Here is a 21,597-nt window from a genome sequence, read left to right as displayed (position 1 = left end):
CATTTCAGATTTCACCTTAGTGCCTTCACGTTAGTAGGATTGTTGTCAACCCGTCAAGATTTTGAAAAGTAACAATAAAGAGACGGTCCGATGCGCAGGATCTGTTTAAAAATCTAAAAACAACATCCGGAGATTGAGAATTAGACGTAGTTTTCGCAATATTGGGGCGAGAAGACATAAGTTCTTTATATAAAACTCATTGTGCAAAAACAAAACGAGAGATGAACAAAAATGAAAAAAAGAAAAAAAGGTTCCACTGTTCTACGCTCCTGAAAGTGCTACTTTAATTTCTGCGGATATCGAAAACAAGACCTGAGAAGCGTTTCGTGTGCTCTTTACATCTTTAGATCAAACCACAAATTTGAATTACGTAGAGAACTTCTGTTGCTTGTAGTCATAACGAAAAATACTATTTAAACGTATAAAATAGAAAATACATGCTGTATCCTCTCCAAAGTAGCTCTTGAACAGAAATTGGCTTCGAAAGCGATGAGCGTTGAATTCATTTCGTATAAAAATAGTGTGGGGAGGGAAACGTCTTGAGTTCGCCAAAATTTTAGATGGATAGGGTTAAGCTCTTTAGAATGCTCATTAAGTACACAACGTATTTCTTTCCCATATTTCATAGAAACAAAGATAAAAGTGGCAAAGACATGAGGAACGTCTCTCCAGGGGATTGTTACGAATATCATGGAGTGAGTACAATCATCACGAGGAAATTCAAAACGCGTGATTGTCATCGGAGCGCGACAACACCACGGAGCGAGGATAAATGGCGCGCATCTACGAGGAGTGAGGTATATGGTTTCTTTACTCATTTTTTTTTTCTTTTCTTTTTAATTAGGTAACCATTGTGATTTTTTTACTACACTTTTTTTAAACTTTTTTTAACTACTACTTTCTACACTTTTTACTTCCTCAGTCGGCACCTTAAGTGCTTGCAATCAAGTGGTTTTCTATGGGTTGTTGGTCATATTCTAGAATTTCATTTAATTATTTATTTATACGCTCATAAGATGCTTTTTACGAATGAAAGTGGGGTCTCAGTGAAGAAGAAAAATTAAAAGAAAAATATATGAATACTGGAATGAGTGACACCAAACCATGAGACAATAAAACCCACAAGAAAGGAAATAAGAGAGGATATGGACTCAATAATATCACCTGCTATAAATATACGTTTGCAAGGAATAACCACTTCGAAGCGTTAGCGTTCCCAAAACAACCTTTTTTTTTAAATGTATGGTATATACTTCAGGAATATCATCCATTTAAAAACAAAGGAACAACTCTAGTAAATGGATTCTCTGCTAGTTATGAGTAGTACGATCGTTGTGACTTCCTTACAAACTATAAGATCTATTCTTAACTGAGTTTCATCATAAGAGTCTATGTTTAATTTTGCATACGCTTGAAGTTACTTTGAAATTCAACAACTAATGATGAATCATAGTTAGGAACACACCTCCACCTTCTTTCATGCTACCTTCATGGTCGGTGAGCGCTCCATTTCTAGTAGCATATATAGTCCGATCCAAATGACATGGAAATCTGTGCAGTTGCGTAGCCGGCTGCACTCGAAGCGGCGCGGTGAAGGTGGCGGTCCGAATCGAGGTGGGACCACGCGCGAAATGCGGTGCTAGCTGGGTCCCTTCTAGCTCCTAACCGCTGAGCTCCACCGTGCCATTTCGAACGCAGGCGCTGGCATGCGACTGCACCGTGCTTCATGTCGTTTTGACCCTACTATAGTCCGATCAAACTGACATGGGAATCGGTACAGTTGCGTAAGTGGCTGCGCTCGAAGCGGCGCGGTTAAGCATATGGTTGCGAGCAACTCGAATTGTAGTCGTAGGTGGGGTCCCATCCCGATCACAGTCACTAGCTTTGCAGTGCCGCTTGGAACGTTGCGCAACTGCACTGAGGTTTAGACCTCGTTTTGACCTGACTATATGAGAAATTGTTATTGACTGCTTATTTGTAGAATAATTGCATATTTCCACATCTTAACATCCATTGCACTTTCTTCATTGTATTTTCTTGAATATTTTCGACTGGGGGATTCACTTTCTTTTTACCGTTTTCTTTTTATTCGACAACTTAATACAATGCATTAGTTCTAACATCAAAATGGCTCTTTTTAGTTGGTCGTATTGTTTGTTTAGTGTCTCCTTTCTCTGCAGAATGCGAATGCATGCTGCTATTTTCACATTTTTCATGCATGGACATTTTTCCATATCCAGCTACATGATTCATATTCACATTTCATAAATATGTATGCAAATATGTCTAGTTTTAAAGTGGAAATGGTATAAAGGCATAGTTAGCTTGATGATTAAAGAAGCACTATGGACTTGAGATATTTGATTTATTGACATTCTGGGACAGTTTTATGTAGAATCATCTCCACTGGAAAAAAAATCTAAAAGATAAGGAAAATAGTATTCTTTTTAAAACGTAGCATTGCTCGGAGTGTTTTTACAGTGTGGTCCCTAAGAACTGTCACAAACTTTGCTTAGATTACTAGTTGAACTTTGGATTATTCGGGTCGTTGCTCTTAAAAGTCATATTCATTTAATACCGTATTCTGGAAAGTTGTAGCTTAATCACTGTTAGATATCGTGCGTCCTAGCATGATAGTATCGTCTCCTACTTCACTCATTTATGCTTCAGGAGGAGAAGTCACGAACATGGAATTATGATGCGAAAAGAATGATGGTTTTATGACAAGCACCTTAGTAAGAGGTTAGTGAGAGGAGATCAAAGTCTATATGTCATTTCGGAAGAAAACCGATGACAGAGTGAACAGTGCTCTGGATCTTTACAATTAACGCTTGCGCTCATTTCCTCGTGGTATTTTCAAGTGAAGTTCTTCCTTTTTTTGGATTATTGACTACTACTAGGATTGCTAAAGTATAGTAGTGGTGCTATATTTAACAATACTGTAAGTACATGTTTCTCTTGTTTGTTCCTCATGATCTGGAGTACTCTCGGGAGTTGTGCTATGGTCGGATCAGAACGACGTGAAGCTCGATGCAATTAGATAAGGAGCTGAGCACGATAAATAAGAACAAGTAAACAGTTGCACTCAAGTTGCCCACAAAGTTCAAAAGAACTCTGCGGGCAGCCTCAGACGGGAGCAAGAGTCCGTACCGATTGGAATCGTTTGGGGACCCTTGCTAGCACCAATCACCGTGGAAGCCAATGATGGTCCTACCTCGATCTCCTAGTCGCTAGCTATACGCCGTCGCTTACGCAACTGCTTCATTTCGTTTTAACTCCACTATATCTCCCTCAGTACCCATGCGCGGAGGAGTTACTAGTCTACGGGTGAAGGATTTTTCTCGATATTTTATCAAGAATCCTAAAGAGAACGTTAGTGTCTTGCTATTATGTTTTTCTCTGCAAATGTCATTAGAATTTCAGCGAATTTTCTTAACAACGACTTTCTATACTCTTCCGTATGTCCCTTCCACACCAAACCCATCGAAGATGTGAATACCCACAAAATATGATGGCAGAACGGAACGCACGTATGACGAAAGTTTTGAGAATAAAGGATAGCTGTTAGGAAATCTGCGAAACAAAGAGATTGTCCTCGTATTTGATTACTCTGTCGTGTTCTTACATTCGCGTTCGTTTTTAAATATATTATAAGATATTCTACTGATTATTTCTGGAATTATCCTCGTCTAATCCACTTTATCTAATCACATTTTCACCTTTTTTGAATAGTTAGTAGTGGAAGAAACGACTTTTTGTCAAAGAAGGAAGTGTTCGTGAAGTTTTACAAAATCCCCTACAATGTGGGAGGGTCCCGAACAATCACGATGTTGCTGCTTTTTTAGACATCCACCGGTAGTTTATCGATCGTACGTGATAAATATGTAAAGGCAGTGGTAATTTCTTTGCTATCCATGTAAACATCGTTATTCTTCCAGAGAAGTCTTTGAAGTGATAGTTTTCATGATCTTAAGACATTCAATGTATGCAAGTTTACCTAGGGTCTTCATTTGATTCTTTTTTCTGCTGGAATCTCATACGAAATGAATTGTGAGTTCTGTTCGAAAAATTTGCGAAAAAACCAGTTCTTACTTCAATCTCATTCCACATAATATTTCTGAATAAACCGTGAAATATCTGCTATTTCTGTCTTGTATCCGATGTAAATTTGAGCTAAAACTTCCCTTGGGGAAATGTGCAACACATCCTCCCGTGAGAAAAGGGAACTTTTCGTCCAATAAGCCAATACAAGGTCAAATAAATCTGAATATTCAAATATACACAGCAAAGAGTTCTCATTTCGACTTTTCTATAAATGTGGAACACCCATACATTTTATTTTACAAACCAAATGTAACCGAATATGATTCAAAGACAGAGGTATCTAACAGGGACCAAACTATAATACATTTTGAATACAAAATTCAAGGAGTGGGCTGATAAAAGAATTGATTGAATGACCTGATACCTGATACCTGAAACTAAATAACAACTAACATTTCGAAAATTATGCACAATGTCTTCTAATACATGAAATTATGGCTCAAGAAATAAAAATGGCTATTTTCTTATCCATAACGAAAGCACCTCTACACCGCTAATGCTTCACCGAATATGAGCTCCAGGAATAAGTTGCCCATTCTATAGAAGACTTGGAAATAAAGAGCACGAAAATGGAATAGATGGAATGATACTTATCACAGTTATGTGAAGTCAAACACACTATGTCAAATAATCCATGAGCATGCGGCGCGTGATTTCTTCGCGACTCTCCTTCAGTTTTTCAGCTGCGACCCGCAGCTTTTTTGCCACTTCCGAATGGGAACCATCCACTAATCCCTGAAGCAAAACGGAATAAGACTTGCTGAGAAGTTTCGCAGCTGTAAAGTAATGAAATTTGTCTCTGTGTGTTGTTTCAAGTTCACTTTTAGTATTTCTACTTTTAGTATAGTTCGAAGTCAAAAATTCGTCATTCTCAACAATTGTTCCCTTCATTGTTGATTGTTGGGGTATGGATACTATATCGACTTTCTTGAACAGAGTTGTTGAGCAAAATAATGTAAAAAAAAAAAAAAAAAAAAAAAAAAATTTTAAAATAAAAAAAATTTTTAAATTAGTTTTTTAAAACAACGGTTAGAGAGTCAGAAGTAGAAACTGTTTCAGTACCAGTTGAATTATCTACAACCTATTTATTTAGCGCAGGAACCAACCCTATTCGATTTCGTCTGTATAATGCGAATAAAACATTGGTGGGTGCACAACACTTTTTCTAGTCAGAAATATAGTTACGGTCAATTTCTACCCGGACTCACTATTTTTTCGGTTATACAGCTTTACCGTCAGCAGGTACCAAAACTTATAATAATAACATCCAGAGAATATTGTACCTTTATGCTCAGTACAGCTGTTAGCGCATCAATTGCGATTCCTATGCCTGCAGCTGCGTGGACAGCTCCCTTCAGAGCAGCCGACTGGATAACTGCCTTCAAAACAACCAACTTATCAAAAAGATAAAAAAGAAGAAAGAAAGAAAACGTCCTAATGATGAAAATTGTGTTTTTCAATGTAACATACCGTCTCTTTGAGAAGGAGACGAGCAGCTCCACCCGCAACCGAAACGGCTCCAATACCAACTCCTGATAACAGAGTTTCACGGCTTGGGCGACTTCCGAGTCTTTCTTCAATTCCCACATAGTTCTTCTATAAAGTCGAATTGAACTGCTTCTGTTTTTTTTTTTACATATTTATGTACAATAATACCCACCGTCAAAAGTGATGCTTCGGTCTCTTCAATCAAGGCGATGCCATTTGCTAGATTTTCAGTTAGTTTTTTGTCGTATTCGAGCATTTTCATAGCATTTACTACATTTTTCTGAAACAAATTTGCGACACAACTATTGAAACTTACAAAAAAAAAAACCTAGAAAAAAGCTCACCTTGGTGTTGCGCATTTTAAGGATACCAGTGGACAGGTTTGAAGCTGCTGCGGCCCCACCAACAATCAATCCTGAAAAACCATGGTTTTCATTGCTACCTCGTGTTAAGCTGAAGTTCACGTTCCCTATCGCTCAAACTTTTCACTACCGATAACCTTACGTTTGCAAAGGAAAGTTTTATTATTTAAATATCTAATACTCCGAGTGCACCTTTCTGTGGGCTCGTAAGGATATTAATACGAAAATCTCAAGAGTATTACAATGACTGTACATTAAGCAATGCCATTCTATCTCCTCTAGTGCTTTGACTACTCAAGAAATCATTTATGCATAGATTAAATGCAAAAAAAAAACTTTTAAATCATCAAGCTCTTCACTTCGCAGAATTCTGAAGGAAAACCATCTAATCTACACACTAATTTCAATGATACCATGGTCTTTCATTAAACAACAACTTTGTCCAAAGAGAGAACACTTTGACTAGTGTCTTCCAGTCTTTTTCTGGCGTAACAACAATACAATACTATTTAAAGTTCCTCACCACATAGTTTGAGGTTCATATGCTTAAATAATATGAATGTGATGAAGAATTTATTCATGTACCTGCCACGGCAACTGGTGGCATAACAAGGACTCCAGCAATAACCGCAGCGCCTCCAGCAATTCCAGCAATAGAGCCAGCTGTTGTAGAGATGTTGCTGCCAAGTTCCCAACGGTCAAGCTTAACTGGACAACAACATATACGATTGTGTACAAGATCAAGCGAAGTTTTTTTTTTGAATCGATCTATACGACTCACATTAAATAACCAAAAAATAATGAGTAAAAGAGTTCTTTTTTGTTTTCCTTACAACCTTTAATAAATATAGTTGAGTGAATAAACGATATGAAGGACGGTGCAGTTGCATAAGCGATATGATGGGTAATTTTTTGGTCAATTTTGCTAGTTCTAAGACATTATCGGTGCAACTCGTCCTAATTTATAAGACTACGGTTTGAACTTCATCAAATAACCTCAGAAATCTAGTCATCTTTCCAAAATGTCGAATGAACACCTAATCGTTATGATTCTCACCTCTTCTGCTATCTTAAGCAATCCATGTTCAGCATTTTCTCTGTTCTCAATCCAGTTGTCCAGAAGAATCATCGTTTTGTCGCATATTCCTTTGTAAAGAAGAAAATCGTCTTCTGGTATCTGCAGAACGTGAGTTCTCAATCTATATTCAATCTACATGCGAAAAGAATACCATCACTTCTCCCGTCTGGTCATCGTATCGCGGAACTCCCTGATCATCGAGTGGCAGCAGTTTAAGGCGACATCGTTCCGTCATGATTGACAAAAAGGATTTGTAATAAATCGGACTTCATTCAATCTCAATAAAAGAGTTAAGCAGTCAGAAATCGCATAAAAAAGCCTGGCACTTATTATCGGAGGACGAATGAAGCCGATCAATCGATCTTGTGCTAACGCTACGGTAGATCACAAGCAGGTAATTGTCACCCTCGCCTTTCCGTCACCACAGCAGCGTGGCGATTGTCCCACCTCTTGATTACTGTCTTCAAACCACTTACTGACAGGTATATCACCATATAGTTTTTAGTTTTCATATTGTCGATATTTTCTTGACAAGATAACGAAGATGTTATTTGAGACATTATTACAAGTAATTGAATCAATCCATGATTAATTTTAAAGAAAAACCCCTCTGTTAAACAAATGTGAATGAATGTCACTGCATCATAAAACAAATTCTTCTCAGATCGCAGTGAAATTAGAAGTCTTATCACTTTGGGGATGGTACAGGTGATCCAAGACTGGAAAAAAAGTCTGCTCTCTTATCACCACAATATTTTTTTTAGCTGTAGCTGTTGAAATAGTGTGTTGATAGGAGAGTTCAAATATGTACTTTTGGAAACAAATTAGTTGTGTACTTATGTGCTTATACGCTTTACTTGTTCTTTTTTCAGGAATAGAAAGTCGTAGTAATAAACGTGGACAGATAAATCTTATCTAAGGTAATCTAATCAGTTGAAACTCAGCTGTCTGCTGCCTACAATGGGAAAAATGAGACCTAGAATTGGTTCCCATCCTACGATAGGAATCTGTCAATCACAGTGAGTCGTTTCAACACTCTGTTATTGATTCTTCCTCCATCCCTTTCGAATCTTTGTCATTGCCAAATTTCATGATTTGATACTTATAAAGAATAGGATTTCGAGACACATATTTTATAGTTTTCAGAATTTTAACGCAGAACAGTGAAGAATGGGAGCTGAGCTGTCTGTCCGATCGATGCAAGGAATGTTTAGAATTACACAACACCATAGCACAATTTTAAACTATGCGATACAATATCGAATTACTATCAATACAATGTCGAAAAAGGTGAGTGTTTCACATAGAATGGAACATTTCCTTCTAGGAAAGTCTGACGTCAATATAAGAATGAAATTGGGAAGTTAATATCAAGTTGAGAATTTTCACGAGAATGGCCAAATTTTCGCGAAGAAATGGTGCAAAATAATTATAGATCAGCGCCAAAAATCGAGTAATGAATAATAGGAATGAGTGTTAATCTACAACTTACGAGTTTTTAATCCTACGTATCGCTATGCAAATTGTATACTGTACGTAAAATGTGAAGTGTTTTTTCTTCTTTTGTTTTGAGTATTTCCGTGATAGCAAAATTGAGATAACCTTAGAATCTGGTAAGGTTATTGTACTATTCTACTACTGACCGCTATCCAGCACTGATAATAAGTTGTCTACTAAGCCAACCATGCATCTGAATACAATGATATGATCAAAGCTTTGCGAAAATTTTAGATCTACAAAAATATGGTTAGCTATGAACATAGAAGAAATAGAAATCGGTTGAAATGAGAAATGCGCGAGAAAGAATCAAGAACTTATAACTTTACGCTGACCAGTTCTTCCATGGAGGCCCACAGCAAAAACAGACACAACCTCCCTGCAGCAACAGCACAATCATATTAATGCATTGTAAAAATCAAAATGGAAGGAAAGGCTTTAATAGGCACAAAATGAAGCAAAATGGCTTACCTCTTTAGTAGGGCTCTTTTCTTGCAACCTTACTCAACTCGGTTTTCATTGCGAGATTTGATTGGTATTTTCGAGATTGGAAAAATCACCTGGATCCTTCAAAAAGCGATATCCTGGAGTACAAATGATATAACATTTCTTTGGGAATTGAAAGGAGAAAAGAATAGAGACTTCCATGAATATTTATTTGTTTTTGAAAGACATTCAAATCTAGCACTGCATAAAACAGTAGTTTGCATGTATGGTAAGTAAGGTCAAAACATTATGAAACACGGTGCAGTCGCGTAAGCAGCTGCGCACGAAGCGGTGCGGTAGATCGCGACGGTTAGGATTGTGACAGAGGGTCTGCTAGCACCAGCCATCGCCGCACGGCCCTACCTCGATTTTCATTTCGCTTTGATCCGACCATACAAAATGAAACCGAAAGTTGTAGTTGGTTAACAAGTTTTACTCTGCCTCGGATTAACCCTTTCTCGATTTGTACGTGACCTGTGCAGTTCCCGCAGCAGCTCCAACGTCGGAAACGAGCAGAAAATGTGTTGTAACTAAGAGTACCGATCACGCTCTTTTCCTTTCAGTATACTTTCACCCAATTCCCTCTCTAAGTCAAGGACCTGAACTTCCAACATACAAGCTTGATGTAGCATTTCTAGCCTCGGAGTAGCACCAGCGGGTTTAAAACTTTTAATATTCAAATCAATTCAATTCAAACGAAATGTGGCGAGACGGACGTAAGAAAAAAATATTATTGGTAAGATTTTACAGTCATGAAATGACACTTTTAGCTGGTGAGCGGAAAATGCACAAAAAAAAAAACAGAACTACCCGCTTAGAAATTCGCATGCACCGTCTATCCGCTTGGTATACTCGAATGTCCAGAGGAGTACCACTACGAAATAGAACCTGGTCGACCAACTAAGGATGAAAGCCCCCACAAGCGTTGAAAATTCAGTTTATTCTCAAGCTCCTCTATCAATCTTAGCTCCACGACTTCTGGAAGTGGTACTCGCAAACTTGCAACTAAACAATCGGAAGGTATAACACAGTAAAATTGTTCCCGATTTGCGCTGCTTGTCTAGCTTTCATTTCTGCACTAACTGTAACTACACGCAAAATTCCCGTTCTCAAAGAGCTTTTTCTGTGTTCGGGACATTAAAGATGGTTTTTGTTTTTAATCGGCTGTGTATCATGTGTCATTTTCATTTTGAGAGAGAGGGCTAGATACAGACTCAGATCCTGGTTCCCCATCACATAGATGTCTACGACGCCTATTGACCTTCTACGCACAGGCAGCAAGGAAATGCAACGATCGCCAATTTTCGATTGGACCGTATGAACGGCAGCGCTACAGTCACCATATTCGTCAACATAATAAGTATTTTGCAAACAATATTCAGTTAAATAACGGAACATAACCTTTTCTTCAGTGAGCTTTATCTGACCACAACAAGAAAACACCACAGTATTTATTTACGAGCCCCCAAAAAGTGTCTATCACATGAACTAATCCATGAAAACAAGAACTGTTAAGAAAAATAGTAAATAGTAGACTATGATGTCATAATAGCGATCCAAAGACACATCATATATAACTCACATCATCTCAACGCTCTCAAAATCTCCTTATGAGTGATATTGATAGAATCGCACAAATCGCTCATATTCCGCAATAAATTATAGTAAAAATTCTATGTATCACAAACTCTGTATGTATACTAGGAAATGAAAAATGTTTAACAAATGGTCAATAAGAAGTCATCGGCGAAGTTGTCCATAATGTCATAACATCACTTAGCGTTCCTAAAACAGTTAGACTTTGAACAATCAAAATGGTACATTATCCACCTTGCACTCCAAGCTTTAGAACCAAAAAAAAAACCGAGGAACAACATAAAAGGACAGCAACCTAGCACCGTACATACAACACATCACAGGCGCAGCTAAATAGGAATATCTTACTGAAATCGAAGTTGACTACGATTTCGCAGGAGCACGCTAAAACAGTTTAAATACTGTCGCTTATGTTCGGTGAAAATATGAAAATAAATATGATAATAATAACAATATGATTTTAGATTGTTAAAGAAAAAGGATGGACGTACCGACATATACGAAGAGAAAGACGTGGACAGTGATGAGAATTTTTCAGCAACCTTAGAAGCACCGGCCCGCAGCGAGTCTTTGATATCAGACATTTCAGGAACCTAAATGGATTGGGTAAAAAGTCGGGAAAAACGAGCGTTGGTTGGAAACGATTCCTAACCGCTAAATTGAAATCGACAGCGCTTCATTTTACTATAACAATGTGCAGAGAGTGTTTCCCAATTTTGTTGTTTCACCTGGGACCTCATGCGTGAACCGGATTACTCCCTGCATGTGGCCTTCGCTGCATTGGACGCAATCAACAACTGAGGCAAGCAACTGGGGACGAGGGAACGTAGGAAATATGTAACACAATTATGTGATGTAAGCCCCGAGATCATAGGTGCGATATGGAGGAGGCGGACCTTTTTCAGGTGAAGGGGTCCAGCTCTTGGGATGCTGCTTAAATGGCGAGGATCCCTTCACCAATCGACCTAAAGTGAAGGGGTCCCTTCGGCAGCCGTACGAAAGTGAAGCGGTCCCTTCGGCAACCGCACAAAAGTGAAAGAGGTCGAAGCACCAGGTGCGACTAACGCATGTATGCCCCAGATTGTGAAAAATCGTCCAACAAACCGCCAAAGCAAATAATCCGATGGGTCAAATGACAGAATGGACTGACTGGGGAATGCGTGACCTTGATGCTAAATCTCCTTTTTTTTGAGAAGTGCTATTCCATAAACAAATGAAGGATATATTTCTGATGTCCTTCATTTTCTTGAAACAAGGGAAGTAAACATTTCCCTTGTTTCATTTTAAGCATTTCTTGTTATATCTAATGCTAGCTTTGAAATTTCTAACGAATATTTATATATTAGCAATATTTATACGAATATTATTATATATTTATATATTTATTCCCTTAACTAGAAACTACAAAAAAAAACAGTAGTTTTGAAACCTCGCCTGAGAGCGCCACGTCCCTCACTGATACAGTACGACTTCTGGACGTCAGTCCTTAGACTCACTGCCTTTCACCAAGTATAAAATACATGCTGTATGCTACGTGTTACATTTAGCTGTTTTTCTTGAAAAAAAAAAAGAATTTCAAGACAGAGATCCCCATAGGAATCAGACGAATCAGAAAGGTAAGTTTAGTCGTAAACTTTTAAACTTTGTATTAATGCATGAGATGGCGCGCCCAGACGTAAAAACCAGTACCTGTGAATATTGAGGTTGGCTACCTTGTCCCCATAAATCCGCCGATCCTAATGACGTCTGGCCTTCGAAGCGCTGGAGCGCTGCTTTCGTTTCAAACTGCAATTAGAAATTAGAGTGAAGTGTGGTTGCATAAAGTAAAGTTAAATAATCAAGTATTAGCACTAGGATGTATAACTGGTATCACAGAGTTTTGCTCTGTGAAAATAGTTCTAATACTAGTTTTCTCTGCAGAAGGAGTAATTCAAGAGTTAGAAAAAAATGATTTAAAACCTACATCCATCTCGTTATTGCCGAAATACATATCACTTGATATAGCCTTTGCTCCAGCAAATTTCTTCTGAATGTCTACATCAGATTTTGGAGCTGGTGCAGCAGGTTTTCTGCTAACTGAGTTCAACATTGAAGTCCTTAAAGAAACATAAACATGAAATTCTTGGCAACTTCAATAATAAAGTGTTAAGAGGAACAAAATACCGTACTGTTTTTGCGGCTGCTCGTCCCAACTATCAAAGAAATCCGTTTGAGTCTTCGATGAGAAATCATTCATGTTGAGGTCATCATCATTGCTCTTATCTTTTCTGGAAACATCACTGAAAGTGTTCACCGTCAAACTTTTAGAACAATAAAAAGGCATTGGCATACCTATCCTGAACAAATTCCCAATCATCGTCCCTTTTAGTTGGAGATAGAGAAGGAACCGTACGTTTACTTAGGTCGGCCTTAAAAAAACGATAACAGACGATATATCAGTGCCACGTTAAGCGTACTGAGAATTGGTTGGCAAAATGTGCCATAAACATAGAAACATGAACAACTAACTAGGATTTTTTTTTACCAATATTTCTCAAAAGTTTTTTCTAGATTTCCTCCAAAATATTCAATTCGCCATCTGAATATGACACGGGTTTGGAACAGACCCACAATTTTGTCCAACTGATGTGTTACTCAAAATGTAACAAAATGTAAAATGTTCTTTTTTCGTCTCACACATTCTCAACAAACCCTCAATGTATTGCCCTTTTTGAGAACTGCTATGAAGATTTCGATTAAATTAAGAATGGCATTATAATCGGATATTTTTTGAGGATATCAATGAGGTTTGATGTCGCTATTTTTTTCTGTTGTTGCTGCACAGTTACAATCTTTGGCGGTTCTGGTACGAAAATGAAGGGAAACTTTCTGTTTGTGCTCTGGAGGAGTAAAATTTCACTCTAAACAACGTCTGGAAAATTTCATTTTTCCTAAAAGAGTCTATGTTACTGGAAACGAATCAAATTAAATTACGTATAAAATCTTCGCTCAACCATCATTCATTGTACGCATTTGTTCAGCCCGTAATTGTATTTACTAACAAAGCGAGTAAGTTTCATGATTGAAGTTGCTGCATGGGAAATCACTGGTGAAAACCACTGGTGTTAATTTACAGGTACCTACGCTATTTCCATTATTTCCCTTTTTATTACGTGGCAATAACTCAAATAAATTATAATAAATGAAAAAAAAATAATGTTGAGCTTTAATTATTTGCTGACCTCTGCAAATAGGAGGAAGCGTATAGCCCCAAAAATGGCAATTTTGTGAAAAATTACGAAAAGTGCGAAAATGCAGCGAAATATGTTACAAATACCTGTTTTATCGGTTTTACGCCTTGTGCCACAGAATGTGCAGCACGTGGTCTACCAAAACCTCCCATTCCAAGTCGCTCTACAGCCGCTGCCTTTTGTGGATCTGATGATGCCTCCGCCTAAAAAAGTAAAGTTAGCTGTTCCTCATTCCAGATCTACAAGAACGGCTAATATGTAGAAGATTTGAGTGAAAATATCTCTTCGTTGAGGAACCCATGGAAATATATGACTCTAATACTTTAACCTTTTCGTAAATCCTGGCACTAAAATATTTTATTGAGCGAATAAGTGACAAACAATCGGTGTTCACCACAGTAAATGATCGATGGACAGAAAGGATGTGAAAGTTAAGGTTAAGATCTCATCATTCACATTGCCACATCCTGGAAATGAATGAAGAGAACTCGTAACAGATTCTTGGATGTGTGGAAAGCGGAAAATGAATAGAATAAAACGTATGTACCGAAGAAAAGGAATCCATGGAATGGTAATAGTTTTTCCTAGCTCTATGGTTTGCTTGCTACAGAAAACAAATATTTACGCTTACATAGCTATCCTCGACTAATAATCTGCTCATATTACAGGTTAAAAAAGAAACTTTGTTAACGAAATTGGATCCTACCTCAACAGCCTTTCTTTTGACGTCCTGCATTGCTAAGCGAGCGCTTAACTCTACCACTTTTTCACCTTGCGTAGTCCCTTGATGAGCTTCTCCTTCACTTCCAGCAACCTCAAAAAGTTATTACTATTAAGAATTAGAGCAAGAAATTAAAAAGATTGCTTTAAAACAAACAGAAAAGAGAAACCAGAAGAAAAAAGCAGCTTTCATTGACTAGAGTCAAGTGAATCTTGAATGAACTATCAATAGGGAAGTTAAAGGATAAAGAATCAAATTCCTGGCGTTAATCAATCTGCTTGGGATGCGTCACCGCCTTCACTTCAATTCGGAATCGTTTGATGTTTACGAACGTGTAATTAGCCTCTGTAATGGCTCCCGGGGTTCTTGGAAACAGTCGAGAATTTTGGGCGAAACTATTTTGATTCGAATATATTCGCTATATTTGTACAAGTAAAAATCCATTTACTTGTACAAATATAGCGAAAACGAATCCTTCCATTTCCGGATAAGTGTTTTCCGTTGTTCTACTAACATCCTCACAATCGTTAAGAGAGTAACTATTTACAATGCTGTGTCACATATTACTCGTCTTAATCGAATGATTGCGGATTGGTGAAACAAACTGAAAATTTGCTGTTCATAATGAAATGTTGCCAACACCAGAAGGTCCCATTCTACGACGATATTTCCGAAGTATTTCCCTTGCATAAAAACCTCCCTTTTGTCTATCGCAAAACCGAAGTTTTTGCGATCGCACTTTATTCCAACCGCAGATTTTCGTCGTTCGTCGGTATTCTTTTGTTCTTTAATAAAATTACATGCTAGATGTGAAATTATTTAATTGACTAGAAACTTTCTGGGAAACTGGTGGGAACAGGGCAAGAAAAGGCACACTACCGATGCAGTTCTTAGCCTCGAGACCGCAAAAACACAAAAAAGTATTGTTCTGTACACATGTTTAGAGGGACATTCATTATAAAGTGAAGTAAGTGAAGTATTTTATAACATTCGCACATTAAGACATTCTAATTGTATCCAAATAAGAAGTGATTCTTACGAAATTGATATGAGCATGTTATCATCTTAGCTGGAACGTAAATTTTGAAAAGAAGAAAAATGTCACTTCAAATTAAAAAAAAAGAAATGTTTGCATACCTCAGTACGTTTCTTCTCGTGCTCAGCAGCTCTCTGTTCCAAGTCATCAAAATTGATGCGCACTTTTTGCGCACCTAGCGCCGACTTCTTAGAACCCTACAAATTACTTATAAAAGGTAACGATTGAATATGGGAAAAATGCTTCGAACGTACGCCAGCCTTTTTGATCGGTTTTTTCAAGATAAGAGAAGGCGGAGGAGCGGATGTCGGTACACCCTCAGAATCGATATGATCAACACGGGGTCCTAAAGAATGGAGGTTAATCACACCAAAATTTCAAGAAAATTTAGTGTTTCATATGACTTGCTTACTTTTAATAGATAGAAGTGAATGTATGTCAATCCTAACTTAAAATAGGACAATATCCTACAGCTATGATATTAATAATATTATTTGTAAGACTGTTACATTGACAATATGTCTATACTATAAAATTAGCCCTATTACCAATGAATTTAAACAGTTACCATGTTCGTTAGATAAATCACTATCATCTTTCTCTTCCTTCGTAATGTAAGCTTCACTGCTTAGTGACGTTGCACTTTGAGAAGCATGAACAAAATCGAGGGAGAAGAAGTCTTCCTGAACGACAATAATGAAATGATTCTGAAAGAGTAAATCCAAAAGTAAGTAACTCAGTGCTTGTAGATGTCTGTTTAATGTCTGCCCCACATAAAAAAAAAATAATCACCACAAAGCAATTCCCCAGAAAAGCAGAATATTCCTTACAGAACAACCAAAAAATGCGCTCTTACACGTACAGTGCAAGCTTTTATTTCTATTTTTATTCCTAATCAAAAAAAGAACCATCAGCTGTCGGAAAGCTTACAAAAAATATGTTGACCACTGAAAAACCGTCTCACCTCTTTGTGTTCCTCAGCAATTGCAGCTGTATCTATAGCGACAGTATTACCATACTTCTTCTGAACCTCTACACATAATTGTGCAAGTTTTTCCTGAAAATTCTATAGGTAGAAAAGAGAAAAGACAAAACGGATACTATGCTGGATAATTTAAACAGTGAAAGTTTCGAGTTCAATCCCAGGATCCTTAGATTTTAACACACTTAATCCATATCACTAACCTTATAAAGTTGAGCAGCTCTACTCTTATACTTCACTTGCGCATCGTTGCTATTACAACCATGTTGTTTAAAGAACTGAGTCTAAAGTGTCGCTTTTATTTACCTTAATTGGTAGTTTGAAAGATATTGTACAAGAAAACGCACCGCATTGGCATTTCCTCCTACTTGCATGGCACGAAGTTGCAACCATGTCCAATTTACATCGAGATTTGTAGAACGAACAAACGTTAAGTGCACTCCAAGGTTACGGTGAGTTGCCGAACAGTCGATGCAAAGAAATACTCCTACAAGAAAAGAGAAATAAATAAATGGATACAGAATACGTAATCGGTCAAAATCTGTTTTTTTGTTTAAGATAAGTGTTGGCATAATGGTTATGTTGCACATGCTACATGAACACATCTAGCTCTCTGAAATTCCTCTTGCTTCATATCGACGTAGGAGGAGAAGCTTGTTGGTAGCAGAGAAGCGTGAGCACACCGCGGCCTTGAAAGGACGTGCTGCGGTGTGATAATAACTAATAGTGTAATGTGGTAATAACTAATAGTGCCTACACACTTCACAAATCTAGTCGGTAAGCAATTTAAGAATCTCTTTTAGACATAGATTTTTCCAGCCCTTTCTAGGAAACCCTAGAATTTCTTTAAAATCAGCCCCGTCACTGAATGAGCCTTCTAATCCTTCCAAAAAGTGCAAACATGCTCGAATGAAGGCTCAAATGTTTTTAGGAATGTCCTAGTCATGTCAGTAGCAGAAACTGCCGAGAATGAGTGAAACTACACTGATACAAATAACGTCTCATCATGTATGCTAGTCTATTCACGTGTAGCTAACTGACTGAGCATAAGAGAAACATAACCAGTTCTAGACGTAGAAATATGAAAAGAAATAGGAAACGTTAGGATGGGAAACATAATCCGTTAGTTCTCAGTGCTGTGACACCAAGCTTTCCCAAAACAGATAAAAAAAAGAAACTAGTACCGTATGTGACTGTTGCCCATGTAGGATTGCGTGCATTGCAGTCAAAACAAAGCTGAAAAGGAAACCATAGAATGCAATACTACCTCTGTTAAGAAGAAAGTCTTATATTCCAATGATAACAACTATAATAAAAATAGAAATAAAATAACTGATACACATTCTAAATCACAACACAATCTAAGTAGCCTCGTAAGTCGTGAGTAAAAGCAGAGGAGGTTCATCCGGCTACCTATTATATTTTGGCACTGTCCTATTCTAAATTTGTTTCATTTATAAAGTCGCTGACCGTGGATGGAAAAATTAGAAAGTGGTCAAGTGGAAAGCAAATACACAGTACCAAAAAAAAGGCTTAAAGTATACGTTCGACTATATAGTCGTGAACAAATCCCCAAAAGAACTTTTTGAGCAAAATTTCGAACGGAAAATTACTTGAGACTTTCGGATAGGCAAACCTGAAGTTAAATTAGAAATGAGACACATAGAAATTGATAACTTTGTCATTAATTTCTAAATGTCTCATTTCTGGTTGTCTTCCTAGAGTGAAGGAGAAACAGAAATAGCTTTTAACATTTTCTTGACTAGTATCTTAATATATGTGTCACGTAACACTAAAAAATTACTGCTGAAAAAAAAAAGAATGTACCGCACTTTAACAGCTCGTTTCACTTATAGAAGCACATACCTCCCAAAATAGGAAGAATGAATAAGAGACAAACAAAATATTATCTTAAAGGAAACAACTTAACTTGGAAACAAAAAGAGCGATTCAGAAATTACCTTATTGGCGGGTATTGAGCGCAATTTGCGCATGGCACTTTGCAGCTCTGACTTCGAAGGACCGCTATCGTCTCCCATACTAGCAGTGACTGTAACATATAGAACATAAACAGATATACGAAAAAAAATGAGCGAAATTCACGATGAAACGAGAATTACTGGCAAATACTGGTACTAATACGTGTAGTTCGAACTCCGATGTATTTAGATAAAATGAAAAAAGTGCGGAACCCATTCCAATCAGATCAACAATTCAAAACGGTTCTACGTTACATCTAAATGTGACCGTCACTTGTTTGTATCAATAGCACACCAAGGAAAAAATCGACCTCTGACAATGATTCATCACAACACTATTGAATATAAGCAAAAAAAAAATCTTTTAATGTTATTCATAGGCGGTTATGACTATTTTAAATGGATTCTGAATGAATGGGAAACGCAAAACAATTACATCAAAAAGATAATAGTAGATAAGTAAGAAATCCGTAAAAAAAAACAACATAGTAAGTGTGCTTTCCCAAAATTATAAAATAGTGCGTAAAAAAGGGGAACAGAACATTACCTCGAGGAAAACGTTTTAAATGGGGAATGAAGGGAAAAATTATAGGAATCAATATATAGTTTACACCAATATCAAAACTATTGCAAAAGTATTGAACACAGCATGAGATTTTTCCAAGGAAATCCGGGAAGAAAATGGAGAAAAATCGATGTTGATCATACTGATCATTCATCGTGTTTCGTTTATAAACCACAAGGCAGTGATATTTGTTTGAAAATTCACCATTTTTGAAGAAAAAAAAACGTCTTGTTGGAACTTTCTAGTTTCAGCGTGGGAAAAATCGTTTCTGGTCATTTTTTGAGGTCGAATGAAGTATCTTAGCCAGTAAGAAGGTGATCCATGCTAATACTGATTACGTAATTCTTATTATTAGGTTGTGTTCCGAACAAATAACTTCCGCTGAAGGGGTAACTGGTAGTTGGGGGAGAACTTAGTGGCGCCCTTATTTTTCGAAATAAACAACTAAATCTATCTGACTCCTAAAGCCTAAGCATTAGTCTTAGAGGATCTATGACATGTAAGCTAAAATTACTAAGAGAAAAAAGTAAGTTAGAGCGTAGTAAGTTAGAAATAAGGGCGTGACTAAGTTCCCTCAAAATACATGTTCCCACGTCCAGGTACATGGTACCTGTGATTACGTTCAATTTTTTATTCACTCTAAAAAAAGGGAATAAATAAGGGCACTTGCGTCACGTGATACATTGTGGATTTGAATAAGGTAACACTGCTCCAGTCATGAATTAAAGAAAACATGCAGTGTGTAGGGTGAAAGACTTATAACCGAGCGAATGGTTTGAAATTGATTTGACAAAATCCTTCGTTCTGAAGATGTGACTTTGAAAACCAAGGAGGCGGAGGTGGGGGTGGAGGGGTCGGGCTTCATACTTCGATGACGATATTTTGAAGTAAATATTGGAACAATATCCACGCCAAACACGCAGAGAGTGAGAGTTATCAGAGAACCTCAATACGTCACAATCACAATAAATCATGATGACAATAAATGTATGAAAAATAAAATAGAAGTATTTATGACTCAACCAAATATATTCTACGATCGACGTCTGCTAAACTTCTTGTACACGTTACAGTAATAGCAAAGTTACAGTACTGATCAAAACAAACACAAATATGAAGATAAGCGGCAGCCCTAAACGTATTCCAGGAAGACAAAATCGTCTGGGATGGATAATAAACGCTCTTCGAATGTGTTTAATAGCAGAAACTGCAACGAATGCAAAGGTCCAACATGGCATTAGCAGGAACAGCTGCGACATCCTTAGTACGTATGCGTACGCTCGCTGTCGCACGCGACCCATACTGATTGAAACAGCGAAGAGAACGCGCTACGCATAGAGATGCAGAGAATCGTGCTGGTGTCACGACAACGACCTGGACGAGTTGTTCGGAAGTGTCAGCGGAGCGCGAACGGTCTCACTCAGTTCCTTGAGTTGAGTGATAGTCAGAGCATTGAGGGCGTATTGCGCGTTGCGATCAGCGTTTGTGTTAGCTTTTGCGATGACCCTGGGTAATGGAACTATTGGATTATCCTTTTTATAACTTGCTCCTTTTCGGAAGAACTCTGGAAGGCTATTTTTCGTCCCGAGAAAGCGGATTTTAAAGGCATCACCCCACGAATCTGAGGTGGAACGGATTTCAGGTGGGGTATTCGTATACAGGATGGGAGACTATGGAGAGGGGGGTGATTCCGTCCATTTCTTCCTAACTGCCGTAAAAATGGCCCGGAAGATACGGCTTCAGGCGTTCTGACGCACTATTTTCTAGGAGTTCGACTGGAGCGCGCCAGCTTTGTGCGGCATTGGAAGACCATCGGGGAAAGTAGAATTGAGGGGGGAGGGGAATGAAGGAGAGTATATTTTAGAGCTAAAAAAGTTCATTTCTCTTAATTTTAGAAGAAAAATGAAGGAAGTATGGGATATCGTATAATGACTCAAAATACCTAATTGCGCACAACCAAGACAGCAACCCTAGTTCCTGCATTCTGCCTATCCTAACATCTGATGATCCTCATGTTTCTTACTGTAATATTCATAGTCGCCTAACGTGACTGATATTGCGCACTATTTATTTCACCAGAACAAGAGTTATCATCTTCTTATAACCAAACTAATTTTCTTTTTTCGCATAGAAAGTATGGACGCATTTACGTTTGGTCAGCTCCGAATGTGTTCAACTGGGTGAGCGCAACGCATCCATGCACGGTCTTTCTCGGGTTGATGTACACAATGCTTTCTCTGTAGCCCCTCCAAAGTCAGGTCATAATGATTTGAAGTCTAGTGTAATTAGTGAATACGACAACGCTAGGAGCGGCGCTGTGGAGCTGAGCGATTCCGGTCGGGGTAGAATCATCGTTAGCTCCACTCTTACTGTACTCTTACTCTTACGGTACAACACTCGCTAATTCTATGAATGGAATTCATTACTATTAGCAAGTGATGTACCTGTGATCGTGAGACCTGCAGTTACCTTA

At 37.8% G+C, this 21,597-nt stretch overlaps 3 protein-coding genes across 6 annotated transcripts; 1 reads left to right on the top strand and 2 right to left on the bottom strand.

The window, feature by feature from the left end:
- Positions 1–560: 560 nt before the first annotated feature.
- Positions 561–2,724, top strand: RB195_016738 (uncharacterized protein; the record flags this gene model as incomplete). The annotated part of the gene is made up of 2 exons (XM_064183419.1): positions 561–797; positions 2,671–2,724. The coding sequence occupies 2 exons, from the start codon at positions 561–563 to the stop codon at positions 2,722–2,724; spliced, it is 291 nt and encodes a 96-aa protein (XP_064039300.1).
- Positions 2,725–4,424: 1,700 nt separating this feature from the next.
- On the bottom strand, positions 4,425–7,267 carry RB195_016737 (uncharacterized protein; the record flags this gene model as incomplete). 2 transcript variants are annotated; one of them, XM_064183418.1, is made up of 10 exons in its annotated part: positions 4,425–4,475; positions 4,588–4,603; positions 4,724–4,839; positions 5,388–5,483; positions 5,575–5,700; positions 5,765–5,872; positions 5,937–6,007; positions 6,540–6,657; positions 7,012–7,131; positions 7,184–7,267. In XM_064183418.1, 10 exons carry the CDS (start codon positions 7,265–7,267, stop codon positions 4,425–4,427), a joined length of 906 nt encoding a protein of 301 aa, XP_064039298.1. The 2 variants fall into 2 exon arrangements, with proteins under 2 accessions (XP_064039298.1, XP_064039299.1); XM_064183417.1 differs by lacking the exons at positions 4,425–4,475; positions 4,588–4,603 and having other exon boundaries at positions 4,723–4,839.
- Positions 7,268–10,791: 3,524 nt separating this feature from the next.
- RB195_016736 (uncharacterized protein) lies at positions 10,792–18,619 on the bottom strand (the record flags this gene model as incomplete). 3 transcript variants are annotated; one of them, XM_064183415.1, is made up of 16 exons in its annotated part: positions 10,792–10,800; positions 11,103–11,204; positions 12,301–12,396; positions 12,575–12,707; positions 12,780–12,890; positions 12,943–13,019; positions 13,928–14,044; positions 14,548–14,655; positions 15,700–15,795; positions 15,853–15,944; positions 16,167–16,281; positions 16,563–16,655; positions 16,784–16,864; positions 16,928–17,067; positions 17,765–17,816; positions 18,542–18,619. In XM_064183415.1, 16 exons carry the CDS (start codon positions 18,617–18,619, stop codon positions 10,792–10,794), a joined length of 1,500 nt encoding a protein of 499 aa, XP_064039295.1. The 3 variants fall into 3 exon arrangements, with proteins under 3 accessions (XP_064039295.1, XP_064039296.1, XP_064039297.1); XM_064183414.1 differs by lacking the exon at positions 10,792–10,800 and adding an exon at positions 10,975–10,995; XM_064183416.1 differs by lacking the exon at positions 10,792–10,800 and adding an exon at positions 10,975–10,995 and having other exon boundaries at positions 12,780–12,878.
- Between the last annotated feature and the right edge of the window lie 2,978 nt (positions 18,620–21,597).

The sequence above is a fragment of the Necator americanus genome, chromosome II, assembly GCF_031761385.1.
Source record: "Necator americanus strain Aroian chromosome II, whole genome shotgun sequence".
In the NCBI taxonomy this organism is placed as follows: domain Eukaryota; kingdom Metazoa; phylum Nematoda; class Chromadorea; order Rhabditida; family Ancylostomatidae; genus Necator; species Necator americanus.
Note: the sequence above shows the minus strand (reverse complement) of the source record. Positions and strands in the feature narration are given on the sequence as shown.